Raw genomic sequence first — 27,527 nt, forward strand, 5'->3', positions numbered from 1 at the left:
AAGTGACCGACAGAATAAGTAATAGGGTTACAAAGATTAACTTCTGGTATCAATTTGTTCGACTAGAGGCAGTGCTTCAGCATGGCCGCAGTCAAATTACTGAAACAAGAAACAGAATATATATATATATATGTATAAATAATGCAGAAAATATATAACCAATATGTAAAAATATAAATTCATTGTTTCTGTTATTTTCTATAAAAATTATATTATAACTGATTCTGATTTTAAATGACTTGAAAGATTGTAAGGTACGAAAAGGGATAAACAACATAAATGAACTGGTTACTAACAGGAATCGAAGCCGGGTGGTGACTTTGGCTCTCAAAGCTCTTTCACAAAATATCCGACTCACGCCATGCGGAAGAAAAAATATTGTGTTTATATCACCGTTAATCGAGAAATGAACGACCGGTAAGATATTTACAGCAATAGACTCAATAAACTAATAAATAATTGATAGTAAAACAACAGAAAATAATTAAAAATGCAATGTTAATTTATATTTTACTAACTAATTTTATAATACTTTTATGTAAAATTTATAAACTTTGTATTATTGTATGCAACATGGTAATTAGATTGCCTATGATTTTACAACCATACGTTTTGTATTTAATAAACCATGTGGCTTTCTCACTGGTTGTGTCGTAAATTTGCTTCGTATTTTTATTCTCATGGTAACCTGTGTTTGATGTATTGAGTGTTTTAATTCATAAAAAAATTAGCTATTAATAAATAATAAAGGTAATTATAAATGCATGTAATTATTCTTAATTAAGTGAATGACGCATTTATCGCGCATCATTTATCGCTATATACCAACTTCCGGTTTCAGACCCACATGGTACATAGGGAGCGATAGAGGAAAGACCGATATTGTTCCCTATACTTTCTACCCGGTGTGTTGCACGGTTGTATAAATGCAAGTATTAAATACTGCTTAATACTAACTATGAACGAACAAAACAATAGTATCTTGTTCGGTGGTTTGAAGAAACGCCTTCCGTCCGGATATTGCAACGGTCAAGGAATATATATTGTGTCCCGTGGTGAATGAAAAATCCTCATTCCCACCAATTTCTGCTTCTTTCTTGATAATTTGGAAGTTAACGACATGGACATGGACGACCTGAGCTCTTGGTTTGACTCTAACTATCAGAATGACTCCCAGGTAAGTACATAAACTTGTCTTGTGTATTCCAGATACTCGCATACACACGTTTTATTCAGCTGTAACGTAAACACACACACACACACACACACATATATGTACAGTTATTGATGTAAATCTGTACACACGTGTTTGTGTGTGTGTATATATATATATATATACTATATATGTGTGTTTGTGTGTATATATATATATATATATATATATATATATATATATATATATATATATATATATGTGGCATTCTTTCGGTTAATGTTATATGTCTGTATGTGCGCGTGTAAAGCTATGTGCCTGTTTGAGGTGTGTGTGTAAACAGTAATTCTACGGTATAGCATTCACATATATATATATAAGAAAATATAATAATTATTTCAAATTTCAGCAGAAGGCTAGTAATTTTTAAGGGTAGGGGATTAGACTGCATTATTTCAACCTCGTTACTTGAGTGGTACTTTATCGACCCCGGAAAACAAAGTTGACATCGGAACGTAAAGAACCGAAAAAATACTGCCAAGTAATTTTTCCCGAGTCCTAGTAGTGAATTTTCTCACTAGTCCCTACTGTATTTAAAAATAAATTTCATTTTCTAAAATTGTGTGTAATGGCAAAAAGTTTAGGAGAACAGTCGAGCATAAAAACTACTTAACTAGTACTTTTATTGACTCGGGATTTGAACTCAGAATGTAGGATTTGAACGCAGAACTAAAAGAGCCAGAACAAACGAAGATTTTACTCCGTCAGGGACTCGAATGTATATAAGCCCCAATATATATTCCACTTCATAAATATACAGTCTCGGGAATATATTTATGAAATGTTATTTTTCTTACGTCATGTTTAAATTTACCGCTTTAGAGTCCCTTTCTCCTTTGATAGTTGTTATGCCCCCAGTCAATCTTGATTGAGCAGATCCTTGCATGAAGATATTCAAGACATGACCATCTCGCATTTTTGAATATCAGAACCTACATTGTTCAAAATATCCTTCGTTTTCCTTTTTAAGATCACAGAGTATGATTTGAGTTAAATTTTAGCTGGTATTTTTAGCAGGTTGAGCGTTTAGGTCCCATCGTTATCTCTTTCTCTATTTAGTTATAAAGTTGCTAAACTTTCTCAATTGTTTGTGAACCTCTTTTTCCCCACTGAAAATGTCTTGTTTTCTTTTAATAACAATTAAGTTATGAAAATTTTTACCCCCATCACCCATTTTTTGCCTTCGTTTTCATTCTTACAATACGCTATCATCTATTGTATTAAAATGAATGAATCGATAAAAGTAAGCATGAAACGTTCGCTTTCGTTTTTGCGACGAAGGCTTCTTATTATGTAGTCGCTCGACCTTTTGAAACAGCAGCCAAACCCCCATCAGATCACTCCCTACCGTCTTAAATAATGAAGGGACGCATTAGAAAATGCAGTTGTATGTTCCTCTAAAGCAGTGGTTCTCAACGATTTTTTTGACTATGGTATCCTTTTGATTCCTATTTTACTTAACTGCACCTCCGTTCATCATAGCCATTCAATGTTTAAAAAATTCTATTATATTTTTATAATTAAATATTATTAAGAACTGTTTAAAATACTGTTAAAATATTTTGTGTATTGTACAAGTATAACTTATTTAATACACATTAATTTTTACAAGAAAATCTTATATGGGCCCTGGTTGAGAACCACATCTCGAAAATGACGCTATGGGCACCTTATGGAATGCTTTTGGCTGAAATGGGGACAGTAGTAATATCTAACAAGAGTAGTAGTGTAAGATGTTGTTGACAGTTCCTTCTACCTCAAACTTTGACATGATCATTTTCATCAGGGATGGTAAAACCTCTTCGGGAAGAAATTTTGTCTGCTTTCAAATTTGAATCTGCAGTGTCTCTTTAGACCTATAGAAGCAGCAGTTTAACCATTACGCTCATCATCTTCATTCGTTTTCCGTGCTGGCATGTGTTGGACGGTTTGAGGTCTAACCCTAACCATTTGGTTCTGGTTGTGATCCCATTGCTTGGCACCTTAAGCATGTATTGTAACTGTAGCCACAGGCTAACCAATACCTTGTGAGTGGAGATGTATGTATGTGTGTGTGTGTTTATGTGTTTGATACAACACTGTTGATTAGTAAAAAAGTAATGATGTGTTGCAATGTCTAATTTGACAATTCAATAAAGACTGAAGTAAATAGTTTAGAAATGAGCTACAAAAAAACTCTTGAAAGTAACGGACTCATGGACACAGCCCAAAAATTGAAACCTTCAAAAGAACATATGACAGGCTTCCACACAGTTTTTATCTACTGAATTTAATTTGTAAATCTTTAATTAGATCAGAACTATGGTGAAAACACTTGTCTGAGGTGCCAAGAGGTGGGACCTAACCTAAAACCTTATGGTTTTGAAATAAACAACCTCTTTACTCTTTTACTTGTTTCATTCATTTGACTGCGGCCATGCTGGAGCACCGCCTTTAGTTGAGCAGATCGACCCCGGGACTTATTCTTTGTAAGCCTAGTACTTATTCTATCGGTCTCTTTTGCCGAACCGCTAAGTTACGGGGACGTAAACACACCAGCATCGGTTGTCAAGCAATGCTAGGGTGACAAACACAGACACAACAGGCTTCTTTCAGTTTCCGTCTACCAAATCCACTCACAAGGCTTTGGTCGGCCCGAGGCTATAGTAGAAGACACTTGCCCAAGGTACCATGCAGTGGGCTTGAACCCGGAACCATGTGGTTGGTAAGCAAGCCACTTACCACACAGCCACTCCTCCGCCTATGTAGGATTCTTTTAAAATATGAAACTGGATTATTTTATTTATTTCATAAGAGATAAAGGGTCATTTGGTTGACTCACTCACCAATGCACTATAATCACTGACCCACGGACACACTTTCTCTTCTATCTACTATACGAATAGCCTCTGCTTCTCTGGACTACAAAGATATACATGACGTAATGCATGTCTTCCACCTTCTCCTCCAGTCACTCTAATTGCATTACAGTCCAGATTCCTGTATACTAAATACTTACCTAATTCTTTCATCCCAATGTTGCAGCCCTATGGAATTTCCTCCTCTTCTACAGGGTTTTCCTTCAGACATCAATCTTCAGATGGTCAAACTTAACATCAGCCCCTTCAGTTTCGTCAGTCTGGAATGAACACTGTTCTTTCTTGATTAATTGACCTCCCCCGCTACCTGCTAAACCCTTTTTGGACTTATATACTTCTGGAACAGTTTTCTTATCCATGTTTTCCTGCTGAACAATTAATATTGATTGACAAGAAAAGCTTAAAACTGGTCTGACTTCACCCAATTATTTTGATCTTTTAGTCTGAGGAAGTCTAAAACGGTCTTCAGCTCAAATATTTTCAGGTTTTGAAACAGAAGGTCAGCTTTTGTGAAAACGGTTGGCTGGGTGAATAATGATGGGTTATCCATCAAAGATTTCTACAAGCTTTTATTCAGGAGGGAAAGTAGTGCTAATGACCCTTCACAGGGCCTCTGCGACTAGTGGGAGAGAGAGAGAGAGAGAGTGTGTGCATCCTCAAACTAGAGACGTAACCTGAGGTGTTTGCAACACAGTGTATCCACTAAAGGCACTGGAGGTGCTAGGTAGTGGCATTAAACTAGGTAGCATAATGACAAGATTACTGAAAATTGACAGAGATATTCAGTGTTGGTTGTGTGTTATTCATGAGTTGTAGAATTGTAGTGTTATTCGATGTTATGTCTTCATTGTAGTGTGTTTGTGGACGTCAACATTCATTAAAGAATGCACAAACTTGGCGAACCCAGATCAAGTTAGGCGTTTCAGAATACAGGGAGATAACAGCATTGATTGTTACAAGATTTATCTCCTCTTTGATAACGAAGCTTAAGATTAAGATTTCTCGACTTAACGAAGTTAATTTGATAATAATAAACATCACGTTGGTTTGGTTGTAATCTCATAATTTTGAATCAGGAGTTCATAATTTACAAACCGTGATAGAGTAGGTTAACTTTAAGGCCCTTTGATTCCAGGTTTTGTTTCCATTCCTGGAATTTCTTCTCCAATTCTGCTAAAGATTCTGCAAAAAGGGCAAGGTCATCAGCATATAGCAGTTCCCACAGGCACCCAGTCTTGAATTCCTCTGTTATGCCCTGGAGGACTATACTGAATAAGAGTGGGATGAGAACTGAGCCCTGGCGAACCCCTGAACATTGAATTCATCACCATATTCATGGCCAGCTCTCACCTTACTGACTGCACCACTGTACAGCTCTAACAAGCCACTCCTAACCTCCTTAGAGACCACCATATAACAGAGCGGGGAACTCTGTCGAAAGCTTTCTCCTGGTACAATGGCTTACTTTTGGTCAAGTACTTTTCCTGCAGCTGTCTCACTAGAAAGATGGCATCTGTGGTACTCTTCCCAGGTACAAAACCAAACTGTAGTTCATCTAGTTTAATTCCATTTTTAATCAGTTGAGCTATAATCCTCTCAGTAATTTTCATGACTTGGTCTAGCAGTTCAATACCTCTGTAGTTGTTTCTGTCTAAGGCATCACCTTTACCCTTGTAGCAGCCAACTATAATGCTACTACACCAGTTATTGAGGATGGTGCCTTCCTGAATAACGTAATTAACTATACAGGTGACTAAGCTGTATCCTACACCACCAGAAATTTTAATCATCTCGGCAGTGATTCCTGATGGCCCAGGGGCTATCCCTGTCTTCTTGTCTTTAATTGCCTTATCTATTATGCTGCTATCAACTCTGATGGCTGGTCCCTCAATTTGTTTGATGTTTGGTAAACTCTCCTTCTCCCATTCATTTTCTATGTTTAGTAACCGTTCATGGTGACACTTCCATGCATCTTTCTTCTCTGAGTTGTTAAGTGCAAGCATACCGTTATCCATTCACACACATTTCTCACCTACCACATCACTATTTCCTCTGATACCATACTTTGCAATCCTGTTCACCTCACACCTCTGATCCTCACATTGTAGGACATTTGCGAACCTCTTACCTTCAGCTATTCCTTTTGCTATGTATACCTGACGCCTAACTACTCTTTTGGCTACCTGATATAATTCTCTGCTTCCACTGTTTTTCCAGTCTCTCCTGGCTTGTCTTTTTGCTTTTATAACACTGTCAACCTTGCTCCACCACCATGTCACCCTTGGTCTAGCCGGGACTCTGCACCAACCACAGATTTCATCCATAGCCCTCAGTAGATTGTCCTGCAGGAACTTCCAGTTATCCCCAACTCTTTCTCTCTTTCATCAAAAGCTCCCATTAGTAAATCTCTAAATTTTTGTCTTGTAATATAATTCAAATTTCTTGATTCATTATATTAACATCCACTTTTCTGATCATATTTATGAAATACATGGTTCATATTTTTTAATTATTGAAAAAAAAAAATTATGCAGGATTTAGTTAAATAACACTTTTCCATTATTATTCAGGAACATAATTAAAAAAAAAAATTTCTTTCATAAATTATAATGGACAGTTTAATTTACTGATCAATATTAAAATTTGAGGTGTAGTATGATAAAACCAGGACCAATTGAAAGCTGTATGATGTCGAAAGATATTTTTGTCTTGTGTTATTTGATCTATGTTTCTCTTTTCAGAAATTTATTGAAAAGAATTCACTGTTGCAATCTTTGAAAGACAAAATCATATCATCCGAGTAAGTAAATACTGGTTTCTTTTTCTTGGACACCAGGTTTTAAGGTTTTATAGTAGATGGGAAATGGGATATAGTACATGCATTTCTAAAAAAATTATGTCAGTACTTTCCAACTTGTGTAATGCAAAATTATACAGGTATGATACAACATTATCTTTGGTTAGAATATTTTATCTTCGATCTCTTACAGTTGTGGATCAAAATTAAACAACGATTATCTAATTGGACCTTTTGATTTGCACCTGAATCCACAATATGTTCTATTTAACTGTTATATGATGTTTAATATTTAAGAAAAGTATAATAATGAGGGTGTGGTCAATTCAGTTAACTACACTATCATCCATATGTACTCAATATGGGCTGGTATTTACTTTATTGACCTTAGAGGGATGAAAGTCAGAATCAACTCTGACAGTGTTTGAAACAGAAACTACAAAAGCCACACCTTTTAGAATTCGAACTTCTCCTCCCCATGAATTAAAAGAACAAATAAAAAAACTAATTAAGACTTGGCTTAACTGTTATTAGTAGACAAGTGATCAGTTTGCAAAATCAATAATTATTATAGTGCCAATATAGTGTGTGTGTTAATGAATTTTTTTTCATGAGCCCAAAGACTCATAAGGCCAGACCTTAGCCTAGTTTCTGTTGTGTATAAATGACTGAGACTGCAACACTCCTCACTGAATAGGACGTTGGTCTGTTATAGGGGTTAACTTTTGAGCTATTGGTTGAAATCATTTTATGACTGAGTGGACTGGTGGAATGAAGTGTTTTGCTTAAGAACACAACATACTATCTGGTCTGGAAATCAAAACCATGATCTTATGAATGTGATTGCAACAGTCTAACCACCAGGCCACATGCCTTCAAGAATATATATACTAAGTATCTAAATACAAACTTGGTACCAGTTCAAATATGCTTGAGGCATATTCGAACCTGCAATAAAGCCATCCATTATGTTACAGAGAAAATTTCTTGCTGTTGACAAATTGGTGTAAGTACACCAATTCAGCTTGCTGTACCATCTGACCAGACTGTGGGATGCATACATTTCAGAGTAGTTATTTCCTCTTTAGCCACAGAAACCAGACAAGATGGCAATGCAAGCTGACACAAGAGACCGTATTTTTCTTATGATATTCCTGTTATCGTTCAATGACTGGTAACACCCTGAGCTGAATCATTGTATTTACACCCATTTGTCAACAGTGAGAAATTTTCTCCATGAGAAAACACAGCGAATTGCTTTCTTACAAATTTGAATATGTCTCAAGCATATTTGAACTGTTAGCAAGTTTGTATTTATCTACATCACTGCCTAATGCTGTCACCCCATACTAAGTGTCTGTATATATTTTGACTTGCTGCAGAATTAGGCATACGAAGGAATCGAAACCACAATCTTATGATCATGATGCTGACTCCCTAACCACTAAGCCACGTGCCTCCACACACTAACATGATAGCTTTAATCTAAAAGAAAATCATTTTTGAATTTTTTGTTTTATATATTTTTTATTCTAGTACTTGTAATTTTTTTCTCTCTTTTTTTCAGTAAAATCATGAAGCTACTTCAGACCAAGACAAATGATATCCTTTATCTGCTTTTTGAGATAATATCACATTGTTTGCTTTTTAATTTGCTGTATGAATTATTCATGTCTGTTTGTGGTTATGTGCATGCATGTACATACATGAACATATATAAAGTAGGTGCATTTAGATTTACAAATTGGAGAAAAAAGTACTCAACATGTTATGCAGAGTGAATGTGTGTGTGTCTATATATCTTTTATCTTGTATCTCTTACTTGTTTCAGTCATTAGACTGTGACCACGCTGGAGCACCACCTTGAGGAATTTCAATCAAATGAATCAACCCCAGTATTTATTATTTTTTTTATGTCTGGTACTTATTGTATTGGTCTATTTTGCCAAACTGCTAAATTATGAGAATGTAAACAAACCAATACTGCTTGTCAAGTTGTGGTGGGGCACAAACACAGGCACACACATACATGACGGGCTTCTTTCAGTATCCTTCTACCAAATCCACTCACAAGGCTTTGGTCAGCCTAAGGCTATACTACAAGACACTTGCCCTAGGTACCTCGCTGTGGGTCTGAATCTGGAATCCTGCAGTTGGGAAGCAAACTTCATACCACACAGCTGAAAAAGTTACCCACCCCATAATTGTTATGGTGCTCGAGCTTTGTGAAATATTATGCATGGAACCTGAGTACCAAATTGACTTTGAAAGCTTTTTGCTTTTGTATTATTTTTCAGTTTCAGGTGTATCTATCTACCTGTCTTATTTCTTTATTGCCCACAAGGGGCTAAACATAGAGGGGACAAACAAGGACAGACAAAGGGATTAAGTCGATTACATCAACCCTAGTGCGTAACTGGTACTTAATTTATCGACCCCGAAAGGATGGAACGCAAAGTCGACCTCAGCGGAATTTGGACCCAGAACATAACGGCTGCCGAAATACCGCTAAGCATTTCGCCTGGCGTGCTAACGTTTCTGCCAGATCGCCGCCTGTCTGTTTTCCTACACACGCATGCACACACACACACAACACACACAGAGCAATGTTTAGAAAATGTAGGATTGTGTAAAGGTAATAAATGGAATAAGAATTCTAACATATTATATTTTGTGATTTTTAGAAATATAATTATATGGTATTGTTGTTTTTGGTGTTACACAAACTGTTGTGTTCTGTTCACTAGCGTAGCTAGAGTGTGTGCCACCCCCAGACCCCACAAAGACCATATATTACCTACAACAGAATGAAAAGTGCTGCCCAAGGTGGACCGCCCTTATAGCCCCACTATGTTTGTGGTTCTATTTTTACCATGTTATTGTGTTCGTCCTGAGCTAAAACTTGGTTTGGTTTTAAAAATGTCTTTACCAATTAAGATAATCCTTAACAGTTTTCACAGTCAGCATTTCTTAAGAAAAAGTTGCAGAATTTAGCCGAGTGTTTAAAGCAAAAAGAAAGGTTTGTATGATATAATATATTTAACTGCGTTTTATTTGTGCTGTTTCTGTAATTATTTTTTTCTGCTAAATCTCATTTGCATGAAAGACTTGATGTACTGGAGCATGGCAAGCTATATAAGTAGCCAAGCGGACGGGGTATGGAATAGTTGCAGGTTTATATGCCATCCTTGATGCTGGGCTCTGTTGTACCATAGATGAAATATGAACCCTTGGTTCTCTACTTACCTGGCAGTAGTAGAGCAATTCCTGATGCCAACCATGTTACAGTGTGGATTAGATGCTTTTAATGTGGCGCCAGCACTGGCAGAGTAACCAAGTAACTCACAAGACAAGGAATTATGAGAGGGGCAGGGCATTTGTGTTAGAGGATGAAAGTTAGTGTAACGAAGAGACAGAAGCAGGTGTCTTGCCACAACAGAGGAGTCATTTGAGGAGGTATCAAATGAAAGGTTAGAGTGTAATAGGGAAATAGAGAGGCAGAAATGTCTTGCTATAGAGGAGGCACATGGTTACCCAGAGAGAGAGAGAGAGAGGTACAGAAAGAGGCCAGAAACAAGTGTGCTGATATAAAGGTGATACTTGGTTACCTAGTCAGAGGATAAACAAGAGAAGGAGAGAGAGAGAGTGACCAAAGGGAATGAGCGGGAGTAGGAAACAGCAGAAGAGAGATGGTGTGGTGTTACTCACAAGTAACAGGAATATGAGCATAGAACCTGGTTAGGAAAGTGGGGAGCGGTGATACAGTGAGCATGGCAGTGTGGTCAAGAAAGGGGATTGGAAAGCAATCATGATGTATGAGGAGGAAATGTGAGGAAGAGAAAGATGCAATTAGAAAAGGAGTTATTGTTTGATTTCTTAGAGTAGAGAGGGTGAGAAGTGTGTTGTTACATGTGGGTGGGACACAACTCTTCTAGCACTCAGTTTTATGGACAGGTCTTCCCTAGGAAGACCAAACATCCCAGTCTACTGTCATTTCCTCCATGAGCCCCAACATATAATCTGGTAACATATCCATGCTGGCATAGATGGACAAGATTTTTTGAGGCAGTGTTTCGTAGCCGGATGCTCTTTCTCATGTCAGTTCTTCTTACTTACCACTTCATCATCATCATCGTTTAACGTCCGCTTTCCATGCTAGCATGGGTTGGACGATTTGACTGAGGACTGGTGCAACCGGATGGCTACACCAGGCTCCAATCTAATTTGGCAGAGTTTCTACAGCTGGATGCCCTTCCTAACACCAACCACTCAGAGAGTGTAGTGGGTGCTTTTACGTGTCACCCACACGAAAACGGCCACGCTCGAAATGGTGTCTTTTATGTGCCACCCGCACAAGAGCCAGTCCAGGGGCACTGGCAACGATCTCACTTGGCTTGCCGGGTCTTCTCACGCACAGCACATTTCCAAAGGTCTCGGTCAGTAGTCATCGCCTCGGTGAGGCCCAATGTTCGAAGGTCTTGCCTCACCACCTCAGCCCAGGTCTTCCTGGGCCTACCTCTTCCACGGGTTCCCTCAACTGTTAGGGAGTGGCACTTTTTCACGCAGCTATCCTCATTCATTCTCACCACATGTCCAAACCAGCGCAATCGTCTCTCTTGCACACCACTACTGACGCTTCTTATGTTCAGCTTTTCTCTCAAGATACTTACACTCTGACGGGTATGCACATTTACATTACACATCCAGCGGAGCATACTGGCTTCATTCCTTGCGAGCTTACGCATGTCCTCAGCAGTCACAGCCCATGTTTCACTGCCATGTAGCATGGCTGTTCGCACACATGCGTCATACAGTCTGCCTTATGCCACAATATTTTGTTGTCTGTTCTTCAATACTTTTATTTTCTTTCTCTGGAGCTGATTGTTTTCTCTTTGTCAGGACTTCTCAAGAACTGCGTTCACAAGTCAATAATCTTCTCAAGGTACCTGAACTCAATAAGAAGGTAAAGCAGACAATTCTATATCTTTTATTCTTTTAATGGTTTCAGCCATTTGTCTGTAGTCATGGTGGGGTACTGTTTTCTTCTTATCTATCTTAAAGTGGATGTTTTGTTAGAACACCAAATAGTGTGTTATTTACCTTGAGAGGATCCCTATGGATACATGGTGCATAAAAGCACACATATTTATATCATTGGCAGATGAGAATCATCTGTTATGGTTGCCAGTTGGATGTAAAGATTGCCTTTTGGTATTAATACTGCTTTGGTTCTTAATAATTATTATTGGATGAGCCTGCTGGCTATTTGTAACACCAGTTTCAGAAATGGCACTGAAATTATATATATTGTTTTGGCAGTGAGATTTGGCTGGTGTGTGGCTACTGGATGTCTGCCGTTGAGGAAACCGAGTAGGTCAAAATTATGTGATTTGGCAGTTTTGGTGCCTGTTGCAGATGATTTTCATCTGCCAATGACATAAATATGTATGCCCAGTGGTTAGGGCAGCGGACTCGCGGTCATAGGATCGTGGTTTCGATTCCCAGACCGGGTGTTGTGAGTGTTTATTGAGCGAAAACACCTAAAGCTCCACGAGGCTCCGGCAGGGGATGGTGGCGAACCCTGCTGTACTCTTTCACCACAACTTTCTCTCACTCTTACTTCCTGTTTCTGTTGTGCCTGTAATTCAAAGGGTCAGCCTTGTTACACTCTGTGTCACGCTGAATATCCTCGAGAACTACGTTAAGGGTACACGTGTCTGTGGAATGCTCAGCCACTTGCACGTTAATTTCACGAGCAGGCTGTTCCGTTGATTGGATCAACTGGAACCCTCGACGTCGTAAGCGATGGAGTGCCAACAACTTGCTTTCCTACTATTTAGGTAATATTTGTTTAATTTTAATATTTAACGTCTATTCACCTTTATAAAATGCAATCCATTTTTCAGCTTAAAGCAGACCATGAGTTGGCTTTGGCGAAGAAAGATTCAATTATTGAGGACTTGAAGCTTAAAATATCTTACATTGAGGTAAGTTTCTAATTGACTGAAAAAAAAACAGTGAATTCATTGATGTTTTTTGTTATTCTTTTATGTTTATTTGTCTGAAACAACATTAGTTTGCTGTTGTTTGGTTGTAATGAGATCAAGTCCAGCTGTAGCCTCTGTGCCATATTTTTAGACATAATACATGACTCTATCTTGAGTTTATTTCGTTACTCTCTCTCCTTACTTGTTTCAGTCACCTGACTGCGGCCATGCTGGAGCACCGCCTTTAGTCGAGAAAATCGACCCCAGGACTTATTCTTTGTAAGCCTAGTACTTATTCTATTGGTCTCTTTTTGCCGAACCGCTAAGTTACGGGGACGTAAACATACCAGTATTGGTTGTCAAGCGATGGTGGGGGGACAAACACAAACACACACACACACATATATATATGCATATATACGACGGGCTTCTTTCAGTTTCCGTCTACCAAATCCACTCACAAGGCTTTTGTCGGCCCGAGGCTATAGTAGAAGACACTTGCCCAAGGTGCCACGCAGTGGGACTGAACCCGGAACCATGTGGTTGGTAAGCAAGTTACTTACCACACAGCCACTCCTGGAAACAAATGTCATTGTTCCTGTTGGGAAACTGGAAGAAAAGCCCATCATGCAGGCAGTGTCTCTTGCTTCCACTCTTCTGTGAAAACATCTGGTCATGGAGAAAAGTTACTTCGCTTGGAAACAGGTGGGGTTAGTAACAGGAAGGACATTGGGCTGTAGAAAAGTTGCCTCAACAAAATTCACTTACAGGGCATTGGTTGTCCTGGGGCTGTAGTAGAAGACACTTGCCCATGGTGCTGGCAGTAGGACTGAACCTGAAACCATACGGTTGCAAAGTGAGTTTCTCAACCATACAGTCATGCCAGAAAAAATTTTAATGGCTAAGTCAGAAAAGGAATTTCAGTATTCATAACCCTTTTCAGGGGCTCCAAGACTGGTGTGAGAAAGGGAGAGGTCATCTTCAGGTTCGAAATCTGGCTTGAATGCTTGCAACAAAATGTACTTTTGTCAAGGTGACCATGGCCCAGATGATGGTGTTAAACCAGGCAACAGATCAAATCCACCACACTGATAATAGAAACAACTTTCCAGTAGGCTTCCACACTGTTTCCATTTACCAAATTTCACTCACAAGACATTCGTTAATCTGAGGTGACGGTCATAGACACTCACACATGACTCCACACCAGTATTGAAACTGAAAAGTGAAAATTTGCTAAGTAAATTTCTTAACCCCAAAGCTATGCCTAATTTATAACTTGACTTTTCATTTTTCTACTTCAGAGTGAAAATAAGATCTTCCGTGAATCATCTGAAGCCTATTTTGCTGAAAAGAGCAAACTAAAGGAGTTGGTCTCGCAGAAGGAGCTTGCTGAGAAAAAATATTTATTAAAGTTAGTTGAAGTTTTTATTGTGCATTTATTCATATTTCTGTGAATTGTATTGAGTGAAGTCATTTTTTTGTTCTTTGCTTCTGATGACATAACTTCAGTCGTACTCTCTCTTTCACACACACTTCTACCACCACCACATCTTAATTACTCTTGCTGTTCAAACTACAGTAACCACATATTAACCACGAAGTCAACAAGGGAGCCTCTACACAGTTACTCAACCTTCAAGAAATAGCAACCAAATCGTGATGGCACCTGTGCCCAGCGTCGCCTTCCTGGCACTTGTGCTGGTGGCACGTGTAAAGACATTCGAGCGAGATCGTTGCTAGTGCCACTGGACTGGCTCCTGTGCAGGTGGCACGTAAAATACACCATTTTGAGCGTGGCTGTTGCCAGTACCCCCTGACTGGCCTTCGTGCTGGTGGCACGTAAAAGCACCCACTACACTCTCGGAGTGGTTGGTGTTAGGAAGGGCATCCAGCTGTAGAAACTCTGCCAAATCAGATTGGAGCCTGGTGTCACCTCCTGGTCCACCAGTCCTCAGTCAAATCGTCCAACCCATGCTAGCATGGAAAGCAGACGTTAAACAATGATGATGATGATCATCACATCATCTTAGGAAAAAAAAAGACCATTGGATAATGTGTTCTTTGATACACTAAACCTGAAAAAAAAAAATGGAAAAACAACTGGGTGGCCATGGTTAGAATTTATATTTTGATCATCGGTTAACTCATCATCATCATCACCATTGTCTTTTTAATGTCCACTTTCCCATGCTTACTGGATGAGAAGGAATATTTTGAGTTTGTTTTTTCTATGGCCAGATTCCCTTTCTGTTGCTAGCCATCACATGTTTCAAAGCAAGGAATTCTTTTATTCTTTTATACAGTTCAGCCCTAAGGCTGTGGCCATGCTGGAGCACCACAAGTGCCAAAAAAATGGACCTCTTTCATGGGGAATCGAACCCCAGTCTCCTGTTTGACAAGCAGAGTTACTTACCACTATACTACTGAGGACAGCTATGGACTTTTTGTTTGCAAAGGTGACATAACATGTTGAGAAATCCTGATGTGCTTTTGTGTGTGACTATAAACAAACAACACTGCTTGTGTTCATAGTGATGCTGTTGTTTGTTTACAGTCAGTGAAACAAGGAGAAATACAAAATTACACAAACATATGTAAGCACGCACACACACAAACACGCACACACACACACACACATTGTCAGTTTGTGTTTATCAGTTTTACTCTCAAGGTATTGATCGAACTATAGCTACAATGTAGAATGTTAGCCAAGAATGTTCATGTAGTGGAATTGAACCCCTAACCATGTCGTTCTGAAGCAAACTTCTTAACCACACAGCCATATCTGCACTTCGAATACTTGTCATACATTTTACTCATCACTGAATTTTTTCTACCTTCTCACCATGTTTTATTAACATATTTACTAACATATTCAGACTGAAAATATTGTATTTCAGTCATGTCTTTTTAACCTTTAACACTGCATTATCTCTACAATTGTTTCCCCTGTTACAACAGGGGAGAAAACTCACATGGTGACATTATGCACCTGCAGTGTGCTAAAGGTTAATAAGTAGGTGATACCATACTTCATGCTGCAGTGCCAATAAATTTTAATTAGAATTGTCCTAATAGTGAAATGAACTAATCATTTTCTTAATGGCTAACTGTATTAACTTATGAAAGGCAGGGGAGATAAGTTCTAGAATTTAAATTCCTCTTCATCATTTTAACATCCATTTTACATACTTGCATCTATCAGACAGAGTTTATTGAGGCAAGTTTTCTATGGTCGAATGCCCTTTCTATCGCCAACCCTCACCTGCTTCCAAGCAAGGTAACATTTCTCCATGGCCAGAGATGTTTTTGCAGAAAGTGGAATATTACCTTGCTGGGAAACAGGTGAGGGTTGGTTATAGAAAAAATCTTCAACAAATCCCCATCTGACTCTTACAAGCATGTAAAAAAATTGACATTAAATGATGATGGTGATGATAGGATGTGATTTGAGGGAGATTTGGTTGCAGTTTCTAGTGTATCAAGTTACCCTGTATATGCTTCCTTGGTGGCTCAGAACTCTTTTACAATGGACATCTGGTGTAAAACTGTAAAGAATTGGGATTCAAAATGCACAATATTGACAGGATATTCAATAAAATAAACGTTTGATGTTATGGATTAAAAATATATTGTTGTTCTGTATGTTCTATTGTTCATAATAAAAATAATTGTGATTTCTGTTGCAGCATTGAGAAGAAAGACAAGCGGATTAAAGTGTTAACACGTGAGTTTATAATTTTTTAACATTCTATTTTGTTTTCATTTTCTTTTTCATTATATTTTAGTGCTATCAGTTTTGAATTTTAACCCTTACAGAACTGGAATTTTCTTTTATTCTTTTACTTGTTTCAGTCATTTTGACTGTGGCCATGCTAGAGCACCGCCTTTAGTCGAGCAAATAGACCCCAGAGCTTATTCTTTGTAAGCCTAGTACTTATTCTTTCAGTGTCTTTTGCCGAACCGCTAAGTTACGAGGACATAAACACACCAGCATTGGTTGTCAAGTGATGTTGGAGGGGACAAACACAGACACACAAACATATATAATCATATATGACAGGGTTCTTTCAGTTTCCGTCTACTAAATCCATTCACAAGGCTTATTGACAAGGAATTGTCAATAAGTAATTTTTCTAAAGTATACTGAGAGACAGTAGCTCTGATTGTCATGCCATTTTCTATCCTTATATAACACTAGGTAGCCATGTATCTTCTGTAGAGCAGGAAACCTTTTCCTGTCTATCATATTAACCTCCCAACACCAGGCATAAACCTGCCCTCCTCCTCAGTGAAGTAGTCTCTTTTCTCTTGTGAGTTACCATGGCAACCTCACTTGTATAAGCAGCGCAAAAATGTATCCAGAACACTCTGTAAAGTAGTTGGCATTAATTGGACCAGACACTGAAACTTGGCACATTCCTGTATTTCGAAACCTATCAAACCATCCAACCCATACCAACCTGGATGGATGTTGGCATGGGTTGGATGCTGCTGGTGATGACAAACCTTCAAGTTTAAATATAAATTTTTGTGCCTTTTGTGAGACCACTTGGCATGCTTGAACACCAATAAGCTTAATTAAGCAGCTAAATTGGTCAATGTTTAATCAGCATCCGTTTACAAAAGACTTTCCACATCATAAAAAGAAAGAAATTAGATGTTATGATAATTATCTGTGAAGATAATTATTAATTAGTATTATTCCCTCTCTCTCTCTTTCGGAGAGGCACAAGCACATACACAGACATATACACATGTGGCAGTAACTTCCGCCTACCAAATTCAATCACAAAGCTTCGGTCAGCTCGGGGCTATAGCAGAAGACACTTGCCCAAGGTGCCACGCGGTGGGACTGAACCCGAAGCCATGTAGCTGGGAAGCAAGCTTCCTAACCAAACAACCATGCCCATGCCTAATGCTAGCATGGAAAGCGGACGTTAAACAATGATGATGATGATGATGTTATAGAGAAGTACAAATATACTGTTAATTTGGATATGAAATGTGAAAATATTAGTGAGTAAACTTCTCTTCGTGTGTGCGTGTTTATGTGTGATCCTCATTATTTAACATCTGTTTTTTATGCTTGCTTGGGTTGGGTGATTCGACAGGATCTGAAAACACAGGGCCACGCCCAGTTCCAATGTCACCTCTGTATTCATGTACATGCATATTTATCTGCCATTTCCTCCAGTATAACTACTTTGTCATCTAGGCTTCTCATCCTTCTCTCATGTCTCTGTGTGTGTGTGTGTGTAGCATTTCTTTACTCATTGGATGTATCCCTCTTTAATTCTCTCTCCCCTCTCTTCATATGATGTAAAGTATAACGGGAGAAATCAGCCAACCCACATTTATGTTAGTTATGATGTGTGTGTGTGTGTGTGTTACCCTTACAGGTGAGTGAAGTGAAATTACCTGTGTGAGTAACACCTCAAATAAAACTGCTTAGGATTGTCCACCTTCAGATTTGAATGAGTTGCAATTGATTTAATATAAATCAACTGAATGCATGTTACTGCTATATCGAAGGACAGTGGGACACTTATCCAGCAGAAACACATGTCGGAGTGGAATATGAAGAAAATTCTTCAATAAGTAAATTTGGAAGATGTATTATTCTCCATTCTTCATTATGATGTCTTAATTATATACATATATATATGTATACTCTTTTACTTGTTTCTGTCATTTGACTGTGGCCATGCTGGAGCACCGTCTTTGGTCGAGTAAATCGACCCCAGGACTTATTCTTTGTAGGCGTAGTACTTATTCTATCGGCCTCTTTTGCCGAATCGCTAAGTTATGGGGTCATAAACACATCAGCATCGTTGTCAAGCAATGTTGGGGGAGTCAAACACAGACACATATATATACATATACATATATATATATATACGACGGACTTATATATATATATATATATATATATATGACAAAGGGATATACTCTTTGTTGCATGTCTCGTTTCTTTGTTTGTTTTTTTTCGTTGTTTGAAAAAAGTTTGTTTTCTGTTTTCGTTTTTCGTTTCTCATTGTGTTTAACGTTTTTTTGATGTCCTGTACCCATATATGCATGTATGTATACATATAGATGTAGGTATGTACATATATGTATGGATATATGCATATATCTATACATTTATATTATATATATATATATATATATATATATATATATATGCATGCAATCATATTTGAGTTGTGTTGTGTATGCTTGTTCAAGTGTCTCTGTTGATACTGCTCGTAAAACAATGCTCTATGCTCATGTCCTCTGTAAGTTAGCAGTTTGAAAAGAAATGGATTAAAATAAGAGCCAGACTTGACCCTTTAGCATTTAAACTGGCCATATCCAGCCAAGGTATTCTACCTATTTAATGTTTGGACTGACCAGATCTTGCCTCTCACACCTACCCTACTATGTCATTCTAAAAATAAACATTTGCATATCGAAATCGCAAGGATATGAGATAATGCGTGATTAATTCAAAACAATGTGGATAAATAAGCATTACATTTGACAGATTAACCTGAATGCTTAGAGGGTTCAAAATGATCAACTAAAATCCTTCAAAGCTTTGCCTCAGGAAGACCAGAGTGTTATAACTGAAACATGTAAAAAAAATAAAAGAAAATACAAGAAAGTAAAGCTAGATAAATTAAAACAAAGTAAATTTATGAAAATGAAGATAAATCCTGTATTTATATTAACCTTCTTAATATCAACAAATCCTCTTGTGAGAATTTATTTTCTGTAATTTTTAAATATTGCTTTTTTTTTTTTCTTTCTTTCTTTCTATGAATGCCATTGTCCTAACAATTTAGTAATTAGTGTTTGTCCCTTCCATGTCTTTCTTTTTGTCTCAGGGCATTCAAATATTTTCATTTAAATCCGTGGGTGCTTGTTGATATTTCCTTCTATAAGACCTGATAAATCTAACAATATAACAAGTAAAAATTATAAGTAATAAAGAACAGTTTATACCAACAATGATTAAACCTTCTTTAAAATAGTCATATTTGATGTAAATGATCACATTAACAGTGGCCTTAATCATAGTTTCCGCCTGCAGGCATGTGTAGGAACCAGAATCCTGAACAGTAGCATTTCTTATGAATAATGTGTTTGAGATCTGCTCAATATGATTACCGTCAAATTCATCAACCCTGGTACCATTTGGTAAAAGCCATGTAATGTTTTCTTTGTGTGGGAGGCTGCATTCGTATTTTAAAGATTTCCCTTGTTCTTGAGGATGAGGAAATGGTTCTATTTTTATGTCCGTTGAATGAGTTTCAGTGGCTTCACTTGCCTTGAAGACAATGGTAATGATAGCAATACATAAGATGACCAGTAGTCGTGAATCTGTAGACATTATTCCTGAAAAATATATCATACAAGAATTTAACAAATAAGGTTTTACAAACAGTTTGATGTGTGTGTGTGTGTGTGTGTATGTGTGCGTGTGTGTGTGTATATGTATCATTATATTATATAATATAATAATATCTTACATGTATACATATATATCATCATTATCGTTTAACGTCCCCCTTCTATGCTAGCATGGGTGGGATGGTTTCACAAGAGCCAGCCTGGCAGAAGCCTGCACCAGACTTCTGTGACTGTTTTGGCAGGATTTCTACAGCTGGATGCCCTTCCTAATACCAACCACTCAGCAGAGTGGACTTAGTGCTTTTTACGTGGCACAAGCACAGGTGAGGGGAATTGTGCTTTTCATGTGGCACAAGCCCAGGTGAGGTCAGTTTTGGCAAGGTTTTTACAGCTGGATGCCCTTCTGAACACCAACCACTTTACACTGTGGACTGGGTGCTTTTATGTGGCACCTGCACTGACAAGGTCACCAAGTACTTGCAAGACAAAAAAGATCACTTTTGATAGGGAAGGGGGCATTGGAGGAGGTGATCTTTTGTCAGATGATGAAAGGTTATAGTGAGACAGAGAGACAGAAACAGGTGTCTTGCTGTAGAGGAGATACAAGGTTACCCGGCCGGTGAGAGAGAGAGAGAGAGATCTCAGGAATGAAGACAGAAACAGGTGTGCTACCGCAAATGAAATACATGGTTACCCAACCTGAGGGAAGTGCAGGAGAGAAAGAGAGAGTGGGAGACAGCAGGATAAAGATGGTGGAAAAATGCTGGGCATACTCACAAGGGATCAGAATATAAATGGGATGATTGAGTAAAGGAAAAGAGAGATATAGATGGTGGCAAGTGTCATGGCATACCATTGAGGTTCAAATGCTATAATATAGGTGGCAGGATATTGTGAAGGAAGTGTGATTAAAGAGTGTGGAGTGGGGTATATATATATATATATATATATATATATATATATATATATATATATATATATATCCTGACTTTTCATTGTTTATGACAACAAGTGTTCTAGTTGATCTGTACAATGGAACAGAACAGCCTACTTGTGAAATTAAGATGTAAGTGGCTGAGAACTCCACAGACATGTGCGTATCCTTAACGTAGTTCTCAGGAAGATTCAGCATGACAAAGAGTATGACAAGGCTTGCTCTTTGAATTACAGGTACAACTCATTTTTCTTTTTACCAGGTGAATGGACTGGAGCAACGTGAAATAAAGTGTTTGCTCAAATGCACAGCATGCTGCCGGGAATTGAACTCCTGACCTTCTGAATACCCTAACCACTAAGCAATGCACCTTCACTTACATCCAATTATATAATTATATATAGGAGAGTATTGTAGTTCGCTGGAAGCATTGTGTATTGTTTGTGAAATATAACATGTCTTGAATGGCTCAGCAATGCAGAGTGGACTATAATAACTGTTATAATTTAATTATTCATAGTCTGATATAATATTTTGGAATATAAAAATTCCTTCTTCAGATATTGCTAGGAATTGATCGAGTCACTGCTATAATCTTTTTTTTCTCTTTTATAATACATGAGCATGTTACCAGAAAGGAACTTACATGCATCCAGCTGTAGCTAAATAATATATTGATTGCTAATTTCCAGCCTGTTGTTAATTTGGGGCCCTAGTCTGTCTATGAGGATAGCTTCTAAAATGAAAATGCAAATTTGTATTGTAAATTATATTTATCACCCCCCCCCCCTCCTTACATGAAATCAATCAATTATCTGTATGACGAGGTAATTCAGTTGGTAATCACTCATCGTAGGAACTCATTCATTGTCCAATAATGATTCCTAACATGTGTATCGATCACAAACTTTGGAGAAGGGTAGGACCACTAAAATTCCTTCACCCTCATATTTAGTTACTTGTTATTTTATTGACCTGTGGAGGCGCAATGGCCCAGTGGTTAGAGCAGCGGACTCGCGGTCATAGAATCGTGGTTTCGATTCCCAGACCGGGTGTTGTGAGTGTTTATTGAGCGAAAACACCTAAAAGCTCCACGAGGCTCCGGCAGGGGATGGTGGCGAACCCTGCTGTACTCTTCCACCACAACTTTCTCTCACTCTTACTTCCTGTTTCTGTTGTGCCTGTAACTCAAAGGGTCAGCCTTGTCACACTGTGTCACGCTGAATATCCCTCGAGAACTACGTTAAGGGTACACGTGTCTGTGGAGTGCTCAGCCACTTGCACGTTAATTTCACGAGCAGGCTGTTCCGTTGATCGGATCAACTGGAACCCTTGACGTCGTAAGCGACGGAGTGCCAACAACAACATTTTATTGACCTGGAATAAAAGAAGAGTGACATCAACTTTGATGGGATTTGAACTCAGAAAGCGAAATGACTGAACTAATTATCACAAATTATTTTCTCCATTGCTTTATCCCTTCTTCCATACAGTATCTAATAGAAGCAAACATACTGTGTGACTTTTTAAGACGGTTTAGTGTAGAGGTTATACTAATCCAGTTATGTTAGCCTATGACAGGTGTTTGACTGTACTTAGTCATTGTAGCTATAATTTATTAGAGTAGGTAAATTCTGGGAAGATAAAAAAAGAAAACTAATCTTGTTTATCATTCAGCTTTATCTAGTTATTTAATTATTTATTTTTCATCACAGCTCATTAGATTAGTTACTCATGTTATTTAACACCAGGTCGCCCTTGATCCAGTAGACCTATGAACATTCCACTATTTTATATATATATATATATATACATATATATATATATATATATATATATATATATAATTTTCCAAAGGATGTTGTAACCTTTACCAATATAGCATAAGACTTTACCCTAGGGGATCATTGACTAGATTCCCTAAGGGTCGTTTTCACAGTTTATATTTATATTTCAAGGTTTTAAATTTTTATATTTAAAAGAGATAGAGACTTCGAACTCGACAGATCCATATTCTATTTATTTACCATCCTATGTTAACATTTCTGTGCCCAAACCTATCCAGCGACTGATCCATTGGATGTCTGCGGTTTTTGAAGCTAACAAACTTTTAATAATTTAATAATTTATTATAATCGTTATTTGTGTGTTTTTTCGTAATTTGTTCTGATGTAAATCATTCCTGAGGAAGTGCTAAACGTCAGACATCCAATGGATCAGTCGCTGGATAGGTTTGGGCACAGAAATGTTAACATAGGATGGTAAATAAATAGAATATGGATCTGTCGAGTTCGAAGTCTCTATCTCTTTTAAATATAAAAATTTAAAACCTTGAAATATATATATATATATATATATATATATATATATATATATATATATATATATATATATATATATATATATGACTGGAGTCTGGTGTAGCCTTCCAGCGTGCCAGCCCTGGTCAAACCATCCAACCCATGCCAGCATGGACAGTGGGCACTAAATGATGATGATGATGACGACTGTTTTATCCAATATTTCTTTTTATAAAGTGGTTGAGTGTGCTTTAAAGGTTAAGCAATCACATTGTGGCTCCTTCATTGGCTCCCTAATAGAGTAATTTAGTGGAGAACTAATTAAAGAAATTGTTGTAATTATAATATTGAGAGTTGTGCATTGATGATCTAAAATGATGAACTTATAATAATAAAACTTTTATCAGTGAACAAGAGGATACCACTCTTAAACTTCTCTCTTATGGCATGGAAAACCATGATAAACAGAAGAGCTCTGAGGACAGAGCCATGGTGCCCCTCTCTTCCTCAGTTTTGAACTTGTCGCTGTATTCATTGATAACTCTTACCTTGTTGAGAGCATGTCTTTATATGATTTGAATGGCCTTCTCAAGTCAAGCCATTTATCTACTGCTTACCTTAGCACCCCCCCCCCCCCTACGGAACATGGAACTCCACACACACACACACACACACACACACACATACATACATGCACATATATAATACTTAATCTATGATCGTTAGTCTGACAAAAAGATATTTTGTATTTTGTTGGACTAATGATTGTAGATTAAATATTTTATTCATTCTTAGTCTTATCTTTGAATTGTTTATACTAAGTCGCTAGACATAGCTTGTTTTGAACTTGTCACCCCTGGAATATGTATGTGTGTGTGTATGTTTGTTTCAAGATACATCTCACAGATACTCTGGAATGGGACCATACGAGGTTTGGAGTCTTTCACTATCAGACCCCTTTGTCCAGTTGATCCAATCATCCTACCATTCTGGTCGCAACAATGTTAAGTAGTACTTCTCTCAACAACCTCAGTGATGGAACATACTGCTGTTTTATCTTTGCTGCACCAATGTATTTCAAATTTAAATTATAGACTAGCATGAATAGTCGAATGGTGTGAATGGTGGTTTTTTTTTTAATTTTTATATATATATATATATAGTTTACTCTTTTACTTGTTTCAGTCATTTGACTGTGGCCATGCTGGAGCACCATCTTTAGTCGAGCAAATTGACCCCAAGACTTATTCTTTGTAAGCCTAGTACTTATTGCATCGGTCTCTTTTGCCGAACCGCTAAGTTGCAGGGACATAAACACACCAGCATCGGTTGTCAAGCAATGGTAGGGAGATAAACACAGACACACAAACATACACACACACACACACACACACACATACACACATATATATACATATATACGATGGGCTTCTTTCAGTTTCTGTCTACCAAATCCACTCACAGGGCTTTGGTTGGCCCGAGGCTATAGTAGAAGACACTTGCCCAAGGTACCACACAGTGGGACTGAACCCAGAACCATGTGGCTGGTAAGCAAGCGAATCTCAATCACTTGTTGATAAACCAGTTCTCTTATTTAGTTGCTATGTAATCCCTTTGGCATTTAGCTCAATACATTTTGTCCAACCGAATATTGTTTATAAATGTTGGCACAAGGTCAGTAATTTCGGGCGGGGAGGAGATTAGTTGATTACGCCGACCCAAGTGTTCAAATGGTTTTTTATTTTATCAACTCCAAAAGGATGAATGGCAGTGTCAACCCTGGTGTTATTTGAATTCAGAATGTTAGGTCAGAAGAAATGCCACTAAGCATTTCTTCCAGTGCAGTAACAATTCTACCAGCTTGCTACCTTATGTCCAGCCAAATATTGAACTAAACTAAATGGCTAAATAAACTAGAGAAACTAAAAGCTAGCTTTAAGAACTAGAATTTTTAACCTTTTCAATACTGTAATATCCACAGTATAAGTCTCCTTACTGAGATATTCTCATTTTAACTTAATCAATATATAAAGCCTTTATATTTTTCCATTTTTGTATAATCCAGTCACTTTGGTTTAAAGTGGACTACAACACAATTTTGTGCTTTTGGTGAAAAGATGTTTAATGTTAAGTTAAAACTGATATTATGGGAGAATTAACTTCTAAAATATTTGTGTAATGTCAAATACTTCTTAAAGTTGGAAGTTAAAACTCCAGTTAGTAGCAACATGTTATTTAATATTGTCTGCCTGATACACATTACAAGACAATCTTGTGTATTTTGATATAAATATAATTCTCTACTATGAAATTTGACTAAAGTTAACTACAGTAGTGAAAAGGTTAATGTCAGTTGTAAGGAAGAGAGAAGTTGATATTTGCTAGTAGCAATTTATCCTGAACATTGCCACCGTTAATGTTTTATGACTGTTTTTCAATACTGATGTGGGTTGAATAGGTCTCTTTTAGCACAGTATCTCACCATTTTTTCAAGGTCCTTCATTATTTGATGCAGAAAATAGCAGAGAAAAAGACAATCTTCAATCTTGTGTATATCTTGCCCTGGTCAATATTACAGACGTTGAGCAGAAATTCTGATCCTGTCAAACAAAGGTTTCTTACTTAAACACAAGGGCTTTTATTTTATAAGGAGATATATTGATAAGAGTGTTTATATATATATGTTTATCAATTTGTGTTGCAAAATTCCTGATGTGAAATGAGTTCATGGAAATGAGTTAAAGTAAGAACAGTAACAAACAAGTAAAGAAGAAATATAAAGTGTGTTTATTTGGTAAAAAAAATAGAAGAAAAAAATGACTGTCCCGAAATACAAGTGTGTATATATATATATATATATATAAAATACAGTGTACATTTAAACACATAAAAGGAATCCACTCATGGGATTCCTCATGCTAGAAAGAACAGCTAGGTCCCAAAACCACAAAATTAGGGATAAAATCCCAAAAGGAACGAAATGAAAAGTAAAAACTTTTACCATCTCTTTTCCTGGACCAATTGGTTCCTGATTTTAGTTTAGCAATTAAAATAACTGGAAGTGAAAATTTCTATTAATTTCCATTTCCCTTAGATATGATTAAGTATATATATATATATATATATATATATATATATATATATATATATATATATATATATATATATATATATATATATATATATATATATATATATATATATATATATATATATATATATATATATATATATATATATATATATATATATATATAGGCGTAGGAGCGGCTGTGTGGTAAGTAGCTTGCTTACCAATCACATGGTTCCGGGTTCAGTCCCACTGCATGGCACTTTGGGCAAGTGTCTTCTACTATAGCCTTGGGCTGAACAAAGCCTGGTGAGTGGATTTGGTAGATGGAAACTGAAAGAAGTCTGTCATATATATATATGTGTGTGTATGTTTGTGTGTCTGTGTTTGTCCCCCCAACATCACTTGACAACCGATGCTGGTGTGTTTACGTCCCCGTAACATAGTGGTTCGGCAAAAGAGACCGATAGAATAAGTACTAGGCTTACAAAGAATAAGTCTTGAGGTCGATTTGCTCAACGAAAGGCGGTGCTCCAGCATGGCCACAGTCAAATGGCTGAAACAAGTAAAAGAGTGTATATATATATATATATATATATATATATATATATATAAATATATGGGCTTTGTATATATATATATAAGGCATCTGGTTAGCTAGTGCCTACAGTAGAAGACGTATTTGATAGACAGAAACTATATGAAAGCCTGTCATATATATGTCTACATACATATATTTATAGTATGTGTCCTTGTGTTTATGTTCCCATTTAGCAACTGAACTGATGTTGGTTTGTTTACATCCCTGTAACTTAGCACTTCAGCAAATGAGACCAATAGAATAAGTACCAGTGTTTAAAAAAAGAAAGGACTGGGATCAGTTTGTTGAACTACAACCTTTAGAATGGTGCTCTAGCATGGCCACAATCCAATGACTAAAACAAGTATAAAAAAAAACTGACTTGCATTT

General features: G+C 37.3%; 1 protein-coding gene and 1 long non-coding RNA gene across 4 annotated transcripts in view; one reads left to right on the forward strand and one right to left on the reverse strand.

The window, feature by feature from the left end:
* The first annotated feature begins 281 nt into the window (after positions 1–281).
* Positions 282–27,527, forward strand: part of LOC106884374 (uncharacterized) — a 70,068-nt gene continuing 42,822 nt past the window's right edge. Inside the window, exons 1-8 of one of the 3 annotated variants that reach the window (XM_089349890.1) lie at positions 282–417; positions 6,813–6,871; positions 8,436–8,470; positions 9,827–9,887; positions 11,768–11,831; positions 12,775–12,855; positions 14,160–14,269; positions 16,548–16,585. In XM_089349890.1, coding sequence (XP_089206016.1) covers positions 8,443–8,470; positions 9,827–9,887; positions 11,768–11,831; positions 12,775–12,855; positions 14,160–14,269; positions 16,548–16,585 — 382 coding nt within the window. In that variant the 5' untranslated portion in view covers positions 282–417; positions 6,813–6,871; positions 8,436–8,442. Of the gene's footprint in view, positions 418–634; positions 1,178–6,812; positions 6,872–8,435; positions 8,471–9,826; positions 9,888–11,767; positions 11,832–12,774; positions 12,856–14,159; positions 14,270–15,218; positions 15,315–16,547; positions 16,586–27,527 lie in introns of those variants that run through there. The other 2 variants (XM_089349889.1, XM_089349892.1) reach the window with 2 other exon arrangements.
* Positions 19,516–27,527, reverse strand: part of LOC149136787 (uncharacterized) — a 9,679-nt gene continuing 1,667 nt past the window's right edge. The window contains exon 2 of the long non-coding RNA XR_016241275.1: positions 19,516–20,238. This is a non-coding gene — a long non-coding RNA (uncharacterized LOC149136787). The remainder of the gene's footprint in view (positions 20,239–27,527) is intronic.

This window comes from Octopus bimaculoides, chromosome 3 (assembly GCF_046866305.1).
Source record: "Octopus bimaculoides isolate indiv1 chromosome 3, ASM4686630v1, whole genome shotgun sequence".
NCBI classification, from domain to species: Eukaryota; Metazoa; Mollusca; class Cephalopoda; order Octopoda; family Octopodidae; genus Octopus; species Octopus bimaculoides.